At 40.8% G+C, this 13462-nt stretch overlaps 3 protein-coding genes across 4 annotated transcripts in view; all 3 read left to right on the forward strand.

Annotated features, from left to right (window-relative positions):
• Positions 1–2146: 2146 nt before the first annotated feature.
• Positions 2147–3434, forward strand: LOC310941182 (homeobox protein MSH-C-like; the record flags this gene model as incomplete). Its single annotated transcript, XM_083906307.1, has 2 exons — positions 2147–2576; positions 3022–3434. The coding sequence occupies 2 exons, from the start codon at positions 2147–2149 to the stop codon at positions 3432–3434; spliced, it is 843 nt and encodes a 280-aa protein (XP_083762433.1).
• Positions 3435–5244: 1810 nt separating this feature from the next.
• On the forward strand, positions 5245–8512 carry atp5pd (ATP synthase peripheral stalk subunit d). The gene is made up of 6 exons (XM_083906308.1): positions 5245–5309; positions 6444–6574; positions 6973–7069; positions 7664–7735; positions 8016–8078; positions 8332–8512. The coding sequence occupies exons 2-6, from the start codon at positions 6453–6455 to the stop codon at positions 8461–8463; spliced, it is 486 nt and encodes a 161-aa protein (XP_083762434.1). The 5' UTR covers positions 5245–5309; positions 6444–6452; the 3' UTR covers positions 8464–8512.
• A 782-nt stretch (positions 8513–9294) lies between these two features.
• The window catches only part of pnpla6 (patatin-like phospholipase domain containing 6), a 31045-nt gene continuing 26877 nt past the window's right edge, over positions 9295–13462 (forward strand). For both annotated transcript variants that reach the window (XM_083906303.1, XM_083906304.1), the window contains exon 1: positions 9295–9333. The gene's annotated coding sequence lies outside the window, so the exon portion shown is untranslated. The remainder of the gene's footprint in view (positions 9334–13462) is intronic.

Genomic DNA, 13462 nt, shown 5'->3' on the forward strand with positions numbered 1-13462 from the left:
ACATCAGGATTTGCTCAAGCTGAATCATCAAGCAAACATTGTGCCTCTTGATGAGATATAAATTGGCCTTTACACCTGAGGCTTTTCAAGAAACCAACCATCAGTGTTCTCCGTAAACAAAACAATCAGGCGAACAATCGCTCGTTTCTGTCGTTCGACGGAGGAAAATAACAGCTGCTTTAAGTGTTTCAGTTCTGTGATTTGTTGTCATCTGCCGCGAGATAAGCCGGTAAACAAAAGTGCGGTTACTGTACCAGGCGACGCTAATACGTGAATTATTCATCGTTACATCCAGTTAAGCAATGGAAGCATTAAGGGAGGCTGCACTGTGTTAATGGTGAGGGGGGGGGGGCTTGTGTTGGGTTGTTGTGGTGAAGTGCGTGAGGCCACACTGCTGTCATTACACCTCAGACATTTTTATTATTATTATTGACAGCTTTAGGTAGAGACGAGAGAACATTCTAACCCTTTAATGTACAACTCAACCATTTGGTCGACCACACTTTAAGTCACTATATCTCATTGGAAAATGCATCTTAGCTGAACTCACTAACACTTTGTTGTACTTTATGAATTATGCAAACCAGGTGTATTATGAACAGACGTCTCAACCGTTTGGTAGAGGCCTGTATCTGAAATACTGTAGGGTCTAATTCAAAAATATATATTGATTGTCCTTATTGTTATCATAAGTAAAAATAAATAATAAAAAAAATGCTTTTTTTTCGTGCTGCGTAACCTTAAAGGGTTAATATTAATCTCCAATTGCCTCTTGGACATAAATAATATGAAAAACAAATATAACTGCTACGTGGAACACAGTTATTTCATGTTATTTATATTATTTTGTTTTATTTCAACTCCATTCTTACCTTTATGCACTATTTATAAACTTATTATAGACACTTTTAGCCTGACATCTGTGTTCATGAAACATTCATGTCCTAAAATAAGGTAATAATGACCTTTAATGAAAAGTATAACTGAACTAATGGTCTTGGTAGTTGATTGAATATGTTGTTAAATATTGATTATTGTTCATAATAATACCAATCACATGTATTCTTTTATTTCTCCTGATCCATATCATGGTGTTGAAATGATCCCACTGTAGAAGTTCCCCCCTTTTTTAATTTATTTTTTTTATTTCTAACAAAAACATGTCATGCAGTGCAGTGCAGACTGACTGTCGTGCGTGTCAGACTAGAGACGTGAAACAGTTAACTGTCAGCAGCCTCCGCGCACTGGACTATGAAATATCTGCAGGACAATTGGTTAAGTGGAGTTAACCGTTGTGCCTTTTTCTCCCTGAGGTATCTTCCCTTCTTTCTTTCTTTTTTTTTTTTTTGATCCCGCCGAGCCTGGCGCCTTGCAAAACACAACTTGTCTGGCGTATTAAATGGTATGACCTGGAGAAAGAAAAAACGCCTGTTGCTTCTCAACTGAGGCCATTGTGGCGCGAGAGGAGCTCATGACAGGCCTTAAATTGCCATAATGCTGTGTGACCAACAGTCATACCTAATCAGTTTCTATCCTTCAACCCCCGCACCTTTTTTTTTCACTCCCTTCTATAATTTAATTTTCACATTTAATTTCACTCTGTAAAACATGTTTAAAAATAATCCATAGTGTTGTTTTATTACCTCTTTTCTCCCTCTTTGATGATCACTTTGATACTCTCTTTAGTTCCTGCTCAGCTTTACAGTTTGTGAATAATTCAGCGAACAGAAGCTCAGGGATGCAGTGGCCGGCTAATGGATGTAAATGGTCAAGAGATTCCTCCCCACTGCTTAATTGCGCTACAATTGGTCTAAGCTACTTTGTGAGAGCCATCAATAGACCCGCGCCGCATGGGGTCTGTATGATTAACTTCTCCTTCCTTTCAAAGGCCTCTTGATGTTCCTCTGTGAGGCAGAGGGGCCAATCAAAACCGCACTCGTAGACGTCACGGGGCCAAACTCTTGAGCTGATTGGTGCGCGCAAAGAGGGGGGAATATCCTCTGTCCTTTTATAGACGACCCCCGTCCGGCGCGTCAAAGGCTACCGGGCACCGCTGACAGCTCGCAGTTGCGCACACACCTAACTTGGACAACTGTACACCTCCAAGCAACACCGACATTCTCCTGACCGGGCCGCACATACGTGCATGGCCCCATCCCCTTGTGTCGCGATGAATCCTGTGCAGGGGTCGCCGTCCCAAGACGCCAAACAGCTTCATCCGAAAGAGGAGACGGACACGGAGGGAGAGGAGCTCCAGCCCAAAGACATGACCACCGAGAAAGGATATAAAGTGCAGCGGAGCAGCCTCGCGTTCAGCGTCGAGTCGCTGATTTCCAAGAAGACCACCTGTCGGACTTCTAATTACCCCTCATCAGATTTAGCCCTGGTGCTGCCCAAGCCCGTCACCGTGGCGGCGCAGGGCGCACCGTTCTCTCCAAGGACTTTTTACGCGGAGAGCAAGGTCGCCGCGGAGAGCTCGCAGGGTGTTTCCAGTTCTTCCAGCGAAGACAGTCCGCAGTTTTGTGAGAAAGATCAGAGCACTTGGTTCCAGACGTCCTCCTTTTCTACTCCTCCTCGTAAGTCCGTCCTTCATTCCGCTGTTCCTGGAGTTTTGCGAGCTCTCAAAACCACCGGGATATTTACAACTTAATTTAAAGTAATGTTGGCTGCAAGAATAGAATAAAAACATATTTAAGGCAGAGTATATAAAAAATTATTGCAGTGATGCGCTGTTTTTCTTATTTTGTTTTTATTTTGATGTGTGTTGTGCCACTGTGTGCGTAACGTCATTTGTGGTGCACATTTGTCCGTTGAGCTTATTTTCTGTGCATTTTAGTTATTATTAAATAACAGTATACAGTATAAGGCAGATGATATGGGGAAGCAAATAATCAAGACATATCTGATGATGTTTTTATTTAAACAGTGAAATTAAAATAATGATATGAATGAAAGCGATCAGTGCACAAACCATAAGTCTGATTTTTGTTGTTGTTCTTTCTATGTTTTTCTTCATAACAGGCAGCTCAAGTCCAACACAGTGTACTTTAAGGAAACACAAAAACAACAGGAAACCTCGCACGCCCTTCACTACCTCGCAGCTGCTGGCGCTGGAGCGCAAGTTTCGCCAGAAGCAGTACCTCTCCATCGCCGAGAGAGCCGAGTTCTCCAACTCTCTCAGCCTGACGGAGACTCAGGTGAAGATCTGGTTCCAGAACAGGAGAGCCAAAGCGAAGAGACTGCAGGAGGCCGAGCTGGAGAAGTTTAAGCTGGCCTCCAAGCCTGTTCTGCCCGCGTTCGCGCTGCCGTTTCCCATCGGAGCGCACATGGCTTCTCCAACGTGGGCGCCGTCAAACGCCTTCCCGAGGCCCAGTCTACCGGTCCCAGGACTCTTCAGTGGACCCGTCACTTATGGGATGTACTATTTGTCTTAGTATCCCATCGTATGCGTGTGTGTGTGTGTGTATGTGTGTGGGAAAAATGGTGTCTTCCAGTTACGCGCATCAAGATGTTGCGTCTTTAAATATCTTGGAGATCTTTTATATATATTTTTTTCAAAATTTGGATTTTAAATACATTTTTATTTTATAAAATCCCGAATTTATGAGCCTTGCAATTTGGCGGCACATATATACTGTGACACAGGAGTGCGCTCACTTACTCTTGCTCAGTTAATGATGGTGTCAAGTGCTGCGGCTTTGTGGATTCAGGAGATAATCCAAAATGCAAAATGTCAGGCTTTCAAACGACGACATGCCTTCATGCAACATCTCACTGCAGTTCATCCACCGCGATAGTTTGCGAAAGTGGACATTTTAAAGTGGACGCAACAGAAAAGTACTTAATCTGTGTCAGTGCCTTATCTCTCCAACCTCTCCCTCCTCATCCAGCAGTCTTTGACTGTTTTCTCCCATCATTGCTGTTTGAATGTCACATTTTCTACAGGCTATTTTTAATAATAATAAAACAAACATGGAGCTGAATTATATTTTTAGAAGACACTTGTATTAGATCTTTAATAAAACTCCCAATGATGCCTTTTTTTCCTGGGAGAAATTCTAGATTTTTCCTTTGGGGGGAATTAATGTAAATATACAAATGTGTAGTGTTCATACAGCCTTGCAGTGAAGAGCAGCAGGAAAAGTGGTATTTATTGAATATCTTTGTATCTGTACTGTGTACATACATCACTCTATATTAAATAAAACAAAATGTTCAGTTACTTGTAAAGACTGATTTTAGAAAAATAAACATTATACAATGTCTGAAAGTGTCACTGTTTTTTCATGTATAAATAATACACTGGCCTTATTTATTGCTTTTTATTGTTTATTCCTCACGAAGCATGGCTTCTACTTAACATGATATAAATATAAACTTGTTCTTTTTTTAAATTAAAAAGTGGTTGTTAACCCTCCAGCATGATCTGTTTTGGAAATTATATGGGCCTAATTTTTACAATGCTTTTTCCTCGTAATTTCAAAGTAAAGCCTATTATAATTAAAAGCGGATTTGACTGTATTTGGAAATCAAATAGTTGTCCGTTAAACACAGTAAGTGGATGTTAAATCCAACATATATATTGATTTTGTTTAAACCAATCATAATAATATGACATATACTTTAATATTTCTGAAAGGAACAAATGCAAACCTGAAAAACAGTTGAGCGCGCGCACCGCACACATTATAATCAGTTAGTCGAGTTAAAAAAAAGTAAAATAAACATTTTCAAAAACACTTTGACCACGCCAAATTAAATTGTAGGGACGCGCGACCAAATCTGGCACAGGTCTAAATAACATTTCAGAAATATCGAGCACAAATAAACAATCCATCATTATAAATATATATATATATATATTTTTTTATTGTTTCTGATTAATTAACTGATATATGTTTCACACATTTTTCACCTTGCACGTTGGTGCAACAATTCTAGACGACTTAATAAATATTAAATAATGTATTTTTCCATTCGTATTGCGTTGTTTAACTTTACTCCTACTTAAAGTAAAAACAATGTGTCTCCTTTCCAAACGAAATTATTTACACTTTATTTATTTTAATTAAAGTAGTCAGTTACAGATATAGAGGCCCTCTGGTCTCGGGAGACAAACGGTGAGGATACGGAGTCAGAAACAGATCCAGGGTCTGTGATGTCACACAGCTCTCTGCTCCATGCAATGCTCCGTCCGTCCTGCAGAGGGCGGTGAAGGTGACGGACTCGCTTTTCGTCCTTGGTCCCAGATGAAGAAAAAGCACTTCCGCTCTTCCGTCCTGTCATAGACAACTACTTGGAACAGCGAGGTGAGTACGCCGACGGAGGGACTTATTAAATGAAAGAACGTTGAATAAAAAGCTTTATGCTCACCTTGTACATCTGTTGTCGCGAAGAAAGAAGACATTTGAACCTTAAGTTTTGTCGGTGTTGTAAAACCGTCTCTTTACAGAGATATTTCTCTGACCTTGGCTAGCAAGCTAACGACGCTAGCTACCGTTAGCTGGTTTTGCAGAGGTCTTGGAACAAAATGACAAACATTTGGTGTCACTGGTTACATTTACACACATTAGGTATTACTGTCTTGTATTTTGGCTTAGATTACTCAGAAACATGCAGTTAAACCCTGCCTGTGCGGGTTTAATGTTCGTAGTAACGTTTTTAATAGTGTCATAGCACGAGTAAGCCTTTACAAGTGAATGATATCTTACATTAATACATATATGCGAGGTAAGTGTGTGTTTGGGCTTGCATAAGAGACAAACTCGTCTTTGTCTATGCTAGATTAGCTAATCCGTAGGCTCGTTTTCTTGTCTCAGGTGTCAAACTGATAACATTTTCATGTTATGAATATACAAACATTGATTTGCTGTTGAACGTATGCTGTTTCATTTACTACAACTGACCGCATAAAGTTCACCACCAATTTTACGCCTGCGTTTCCCTCATGCATTTATAATAATTTAGATTTTAAAGTGCTAAAAGTAAGCCTGCAACTAACTGTTAGTTGATGAATCTGTAGATTATTTTCTTGAGTAATCCAGTTATCGTTTGGTCCATAAAATATCAAAATGTTGTCAGTGTGTTGTCTTAGATGTCTTCAGTGTGCTTCAGTTTTAATGAATTATTTGTATTATGAAGCAAATGGCATATCATTTTCGGGCTGAATTTCACTTATTTTTTTTGTATACTGCATTTCTGCCTTTGCTGTTTAATTGCAGCACATGATTCAAACAGGTACAGGTTTTCTAACACTTAGACAAAGTTTAATGACAACATTTAGGCAAGGCAAGTGAGCTCAAAAAGCTAGTAAGTGGACCTTGAGTTTCAGTCTTTATATTCTTATACAGTGTCTGTATAATGTGAATGCATGTGCTGTCTTTGTTGCCAAATGTATCCAGGACGATTTGGATATAATCTACATTTTTTTTTACCCCTTTCAGACAGTCAAGATGGCAGCCCGCCGTGTGTCCCTGAAGGCCGTTGACTGGTTGGCGTTTGCTGAGCGGGTTCCGCCCAACCAGAGGGGCATGTTCAATGCACTGAAGACTCGCAGTGATGCCATCTCTGCTAAGTAAGTTTAACACCATCTGTTTTTCTTGTTGACAAAAAGAAGTGAAATATAAAAGGACTTCCTCACCTGGCGGAGAAACTTTACAAGTTGCTGGACAAAAAATCCCTCACATGCTACATTTGTTTATTTGCAGTATGAATATTATTTTTAAGATTACTTTTTTTTTACCTCAGGATTAATTACCGGTACTTTGCCTGAGCATTTTTCAGATGTGCACTGTTGGTAAACTACTTGGGGTTATCAAGCATTCTTGGTAATATTTGTTTACACTGTTAGCCTCTCTCACTTTATATAGCTACACGTTCCTTACTTTTTGTGTTTTTTTTTTTAATCAATTAAGTTAAATAAAAGTTTTATATGAATCATCCCTCAAACATCATCTTCTTTCCTTACACCAGACTAGCCTCTCTGCCAGAGACTCCTGCAGCCATTGACTGGAATTTATACAGGACTACAGTGGCCAAAGCTGGAATGGTCGATGATTTTGAGAAGAAGGTGAGCTCAAAATTGTGTGAACATTGTGTACTTGACCAAGGACTAGAGGACCACTTCCTTCACTACAAGACTACTTTTGCTTTTGACATATTGTGGAGGCTAATCTAACAGCTTTTATTGGCAAATCTTAGTTGGTCTTGGCTTATAAATCACAAATTAAGTGAAATCCGAAAGATCAGGATGCCCTGTATATGTGGTCTGTATTCTCACTGAAAATGAGACAAGCAAACTGTTCATACATTTGCTTCTATTTCTACGTTTGAAGCCTGTCATGTGTACGCTTGACAGATATGTAATGATTATGAACAGACAAAAGAACAGAATATCAGTAACTCTTTTAGCAATACAGCTGTTGAGTTTCTACCAATATGTCTTCCATTTCTAATCGTGGCACTGCACACAGTTGTGCACTTTGAAGTCAAGCGGCCTGTTGGAACTGGTTCATTTCATTTATAGATACAGTAGATATGCAATAATTATAATTAATTCAGCAACAATGATCCTCTTCTTCGATGGATATTTCTTTCTAAGAGTTTCAATACTTGCTGTTGATTTGTCTGTCAGTGATTACTCATGTTTCTTCTACACACACAGTTTAAAGCCCTGCAGATCCCCCAGCCTGTTGACACACAGACGAGCGCCATCGATGCACAGGAGACTGAGGCTGTAAGTGATTACCTCAAATAAATCCATTCATTGGGTCAATTTCATATTAAACTAAAGAAGACTTGGAATTCTGTCTTTTACACGAAACAAAACCTGGTAGTCATGAATATTTTGTAAACTACTGCAGGGATTGTGAATCGCAACAGATGCAAACAAAATGCATGAAAATAGACACATCTGCTACTTAAACAGATTAATGTTGTGACCGGCTGCTGCTGCTTCTGCTGTTGTGGTTTTCTTTTAAGACATAATGTGACATTGGTTTTTTTCTTATTAACAGAACAAAAGTGCAACAGTCTATGTGGCGGAATCAAAGGCCCGTGTCGTTCAGTTTGAAAAAGAGGTGAGATTGTGTTGTCACTTTACCCCACAAAGTGGGAGCGAAGTATTGTTTTTAGTGGGTCCATCTGTTTGTTTTCTGCTTCCACACTTGCCAAACACTTGACCAACAGAGGCTGCCAGAAGCTTGTTCTGTGAATGGGGTGCAGTCTGCCATCTCTGATTGCTTTGTTTACTAAAGTAACATGTAAAAATAAGAAGGGAATAAACACTAAAAAACGTTAATCTTTAATTCCCCTCTGATTTTGTGTTTCTAGTTGGATAAGTTTAAGAACATGATCCCCTTCGATCAGATGACCATCGACGACCTCAATGACACCTTCCCTGAGACAAAGTTGGACAAGGTCAAATATCCTTACTGGCCCTACAAGCCGATTGCCGATCTGTAATCCTATTACCATACTCTCACCTCACAATAAAGCTTGTATATTGTAAAGAGGAATGTGTGATGACTTAATTATTTGATAAATATTCAAAGAGAATGTCTTTCCTGGGTTTTGATGTGTACGTAGTGTCCAGGAGGGGGCAGTGTTGCTGTAGTTTTACTATGAAGGGTACCGTTATAAGTAGTAAGGTGTGTGTGTCTATACAGTAATACTATGATGAAATCAATAATCTACGTTTCCTCCTGTGTTGCCTCTAACCACCGAGGAGTGAAACAAAGGTGTAATCTGAGGATAATGTGCTATTGCGTATATTCAATCAGTCCTTGGGATATGCTGCTGATTAAATAAGAGGAACTTCAGACAAAGATTTGCGTACAGAGGTGTGGTAAATAATGGAGTTGACAAAATTATCTCACTAACTGCTATTCATGATGAATCCCCTGTTAACATTCCTTTGCATGTCGAGATCATGTAATGGACCTATTTTAATCTTTTTATTTTTTAACTTCTGTCAGCATTAAGAATATACCGTGTATATGATAATATAAACTGAAATTCGGAAGAAAAAAAGCGGTGTAATTAATCAGATATACAGGATGTAGAGATTGTGTTATCTGCATTTACAGGTTCACATACGTGTCAATCATTCGTGTAAGCCACTCATGGCCGCCCATCGCTTTATTTACATAAAGTGGGCGGGACATCTGGGCCTCTCCTCTGATGTTGCGTTCTCATTGGCTCCGTTCTGTAGAATCTCGGGTGTTGATTGGTCAGAGTTGAGGAAGTTCAAAGAAGGCGGGGCTTAATGAAAGCAGGGTACCGTTGCTTGTTGTTTGACAGTCGGTGACGTTTGACGGGAGACCATCAGCTCAGGTAAGCGTCTCTAAACATCTGACCCTTCATTTTTTACATAATATTTCCACTGTAATATGTTGTAGCTGTGTTGTGTGTTGTTGGTTAAGAGTATGCCCCGTGGCGCTTGTGATTAAACCAGTGTTGAAAACTGGAGCTCCAATTGCTCCGGTTCGTGGACCCCAGTCAGATTTTCCCGGCGGAGGTCAAACAGAAACACTCGAAATGCTTAGACACCATTTCCTTGTCGGCGTTTGGTTTACCCTTGAGTAGTTTTTCTTTTCGTATACGTGATGTGACAACAGTGAATCGTCATCGGCCGCCTCGACAGCTAGCTAACATTATCAGTGACAACGTTAGCCAGCAGCAGAGACTGCGTTATGGATGTGATAGTCAGTCAGGAACCTTCTACCCTGGATGTGGAAAGTCCTTTCATGTTAAACCATCCAACGTTTCATTGTAACATCACCGGAAACGTTTAATGTTACCCCTGGGTGTAAGCTAATCTTCTCATGGCTCGAACTCTATATACAAGGCAGTCATGTGTCCGTTAGTTTACCTCTGCATCAGAAACGATCACCACTGACGTGGTTTCGCTCAAATTTGTACGTATTTTAGATTTACGTTCTCCGTGTGTTTACAACACAGCCAAACAATCTTCCCAAGGGAGTCACGAGAGGCCAGTAAGGTAACACGTCTGGCTGCAAAACATGCAGAACTATTTTGGCCTGAGGGAAACATGAGCTAATGTTAACTCGGTCTACGTTGTAGTGTCCTAGACCGGTCTTCTGCGCATGCGTGAGAGGAAATGACTTCTCTCACAGGCAGGTGGCAGTAGTCTGTACTCGTCATTGACAAAGCCAAAATGGAATGGCCTTTTTTTTATATATATAAACATAATTGCAGTGCTTGTTTATCTTTTTGGTCAGTCATTACTCACATTTTTGCTTCAGACAACCATGTCATAGCTGTGTTTGCAGCCAAATTAAAGTGTTTCTTGCAAAATATTGAAATTAAATTTCTACTCAGTTGACCACGCCCCCCTGCACTGTCCCACACTCTCCCCTACTTCACTCACAGCTCTCATGCTGCGTTCCAGAGCCCATCCAAACCAGTTGGACGTGGGACTTAAGCCCAATTTATACTATAGGGACAATGGAGACAGCAAGGGCTGCAATTGGTCCTCAGGACAGGCCGAGGTAATGCTACTAGCTGATCACCGCCGACAACGTCGCTGCCGAACTATAAATACGGCATATCTTAATACACGAACCACATGTTTACACTCTAAATGGCTAATTTCTCGCCTCAAATTATCTTACAACTGCGTTCCGTGCCACAGAAAAGTGAGAAACGGCCAACAGTCTCCCTCTCGGACACCATTGCTCATTGTAGCCAAAAGCACAACAACCTTGCGTAGCGACCCCTACTGATCGGCCAGGAAATTGCAGTGCGTATCCTTCACCACGAGGGAGAACTATGAAGGCTCGAGGGGTCTCCATGGTTACGCATTCGGATAACGCGTTACACAGTCGGAGAAATATATTGTGGCCTTTATCCCACCTCCAACTAGAAAAATGCACTGGAATGCCTGTCGAAGTGGGACCTACTACTCGCGAAGCTGATCGGCCTACCCCCACTTCACCAAAATGAAGTCGGAAAATAATGGCGGCGCCCATGGAGTCACGTGAATATTGTTTTAGACACAGCAATTTTATCACTACTTGTTTTTCATGTTATGGCGTGAAATGATGTCGTCGTCATCTGTTAGCATGAAGATATGTAGGGCTACGGTAAAAGTATACTCATGACGTTACATATCGATATGTATCACTTTCACATAAACGGCTCGCTTGTGTATGTAAGTAGACTGAATTGCTAACAGTCAAAATGCCCTTTTAAGCATAAAGCGAAAGTGCCGCGATCGTCCATGTTTTCTAACATTCGACTTCAATTGCTGGAATGCTTTGAAGTAGGAGCTAGTACATTTCAGGTAGGATAACTCCTGCATCCCATTTGTTTGGATGAGCTCTGGAACTCAGCATCAGCCCTCTTAACATTTTTCAAAATCAGACAAGGAAGGTGTGGAAACATTGGTGAGAAAGAGAAAGGAAATAACAGTCTTAAAAAGAACAAAGGGCCAAATAAAGATAAAAGGATAAAGTTTAAAAACACGAAAGGATGACATTGGCAGCTAGCTGTGGGTTAACGTCACTACTAATTAAATAACTAACCTGGACGTGAGGGCGATCTGGCTCTGACAAGTGCCACCCCACTTGGTGGCAGTGATGATGAGATACTTAAGGCAAAGGAAAGACAACCGAAACATAAAAAAAGGAGGGTTTTAAGAAGCATTTTAAAGGATTCCACTGAATCTGTGAGTGCCTTCGTAGGTAGGTTGTTTACTGTCATCTGTATAACCGAGCCCCTCTAATATTGTATGTAGTTTATTCAGCCAATGGGTCACGCACATTTTATGGCCTGGTAAAACCATAGACTTGTTATAGTGACTGTCATGATCTAGAATGGGCATATTGTCAGGTGAACAGTGGTTGTGTTAGTTATTAGTCAGACCAGGTCTGCACTTGGACAGTGGAGTCAACACTGGCTCCATTGTTCTTAGCGAACAATGGCACTAGGCCTGCACCGAGGGAGGCACTGCTAGGAGGCTGGAGGCTGACTACTGTTATGTCGAGGGAATAACAGGCCTGTGCTTTCTTAAAAGGGGAGCCAATCCCAGCTGACATAGGGTGAGAGGTGGATATTCTCATTTGCCGTATTACAGTTGAAACTGTGTGTTCCCTAGGTCATGTAACATGACACTCCATTCTCAGCCAGTCACTGATTGAATTTCCTCTGTACAGCAGTTCAGCCAACCCTTTCCCAGTCACTATCACTGATATTATACGCTGAGTAGGAAACACATCAGACCGAAGATGCAGCTGATGCCAGTCTGTGCTGTTAATGGGATAAAATCAGGACATTAGTGGTATCATTGGCAACGACCAAAATAATTAGATGACTGACAACAGCAAAATATGCATGGCCACTTTCCAGAAGAAAGGGTTTTTCAAGGGTTCTTGGTAGCACTCATGATTTTGATTCGGTTTTAAAAGAGTTCTTGGTGGAACCCTCCAAATAGCCACAGGACCCCCCGCGACCCTCCAGTGGAGGATAAAGAGGTAGATCATGGATGGATGGATGAAAATAATCTTTGTCCAGCATTTGATAGTAACTGATTTGCTGCTTTTCTCTGCTTCTTATCAGTGTAGACTGAACATTTCTAGATTTTGGAATTAAGGTAAAATCAGACTTTGGTATCACTTTAGATTAGGGAACACATATTCACAGTGAACTAGGTGCTGACTATGTTTTTTTTCGGTCACTATTGATATACTGTATATTCACAAAGCCTTTTTGTTGTCTACCTGATGTTTCTTTCAATGTCAGTTCTCTAATGGCTGTCAAGTATTTTTTTCTATTCGGTTAGAAAATGTCTTGTGGTTATTAGTACAATTCTTCATGCCCTGTGTTGTTGCCTACTTTGCATGCCCCCAGCAAACATAGAATGAGTTGTTAGCCAGCTTGTTTTCCCTCCAGCCTCACTCTGCTGGAGTTGTCAATGTAGGAGGGGAGGGTAATGCAAATGGAGGACCTCAGTCAGCATACTGGACTTTATTTGACCGTTGGTGGTGAATGAAGCCTGTTATTGCAGCTACAGCTCTGGATGAACATTTGGAATAACTGATTCAATGAAAAATTTATTGCCTAGTATAATCAGAATCACTGGTTATACTGGGCTTCTCCCCACGAATGTACATTGTTACATGACTATAACTAAAGGGTACCATTACTACTAGGTAGGATGTTGCACTATGTAGTGGTTTTGTTGCAGGGACAGTGTCTACAGAAGTGGTTGAAGAGAAAATGTTCTAAAGCTGCCAAGTTCCCTGCAGTGTCAGCGCACACCCCTATCTTGAAACCCAACAATTCACACAATGAGCATGCATTCGGCATCAGTGGAGAGAGAAAATTCCCTTTTATCAGGAAGAAATCTCTGACAGAACCAGACTCAAAGATGTGCAGCCATCTGCCTCGATCGGTTGGGGTGAAAGGAAAAAACGGGGGAGAGAAAGGACAAGAGGTAGAC

This window comes from Microchirus variegatus (assembly GCF_963457635.1).
Source record: "Microchirus variegatus genome assembly, chromosome: 19".
Taxonomy (NCBI): domain Eukaryota; kingdom Metazoa; phylum Chordata; class Actinopteri; order Pleuronectiformes; family Soleidae; genus Microchirus; species Microchirus variegatus.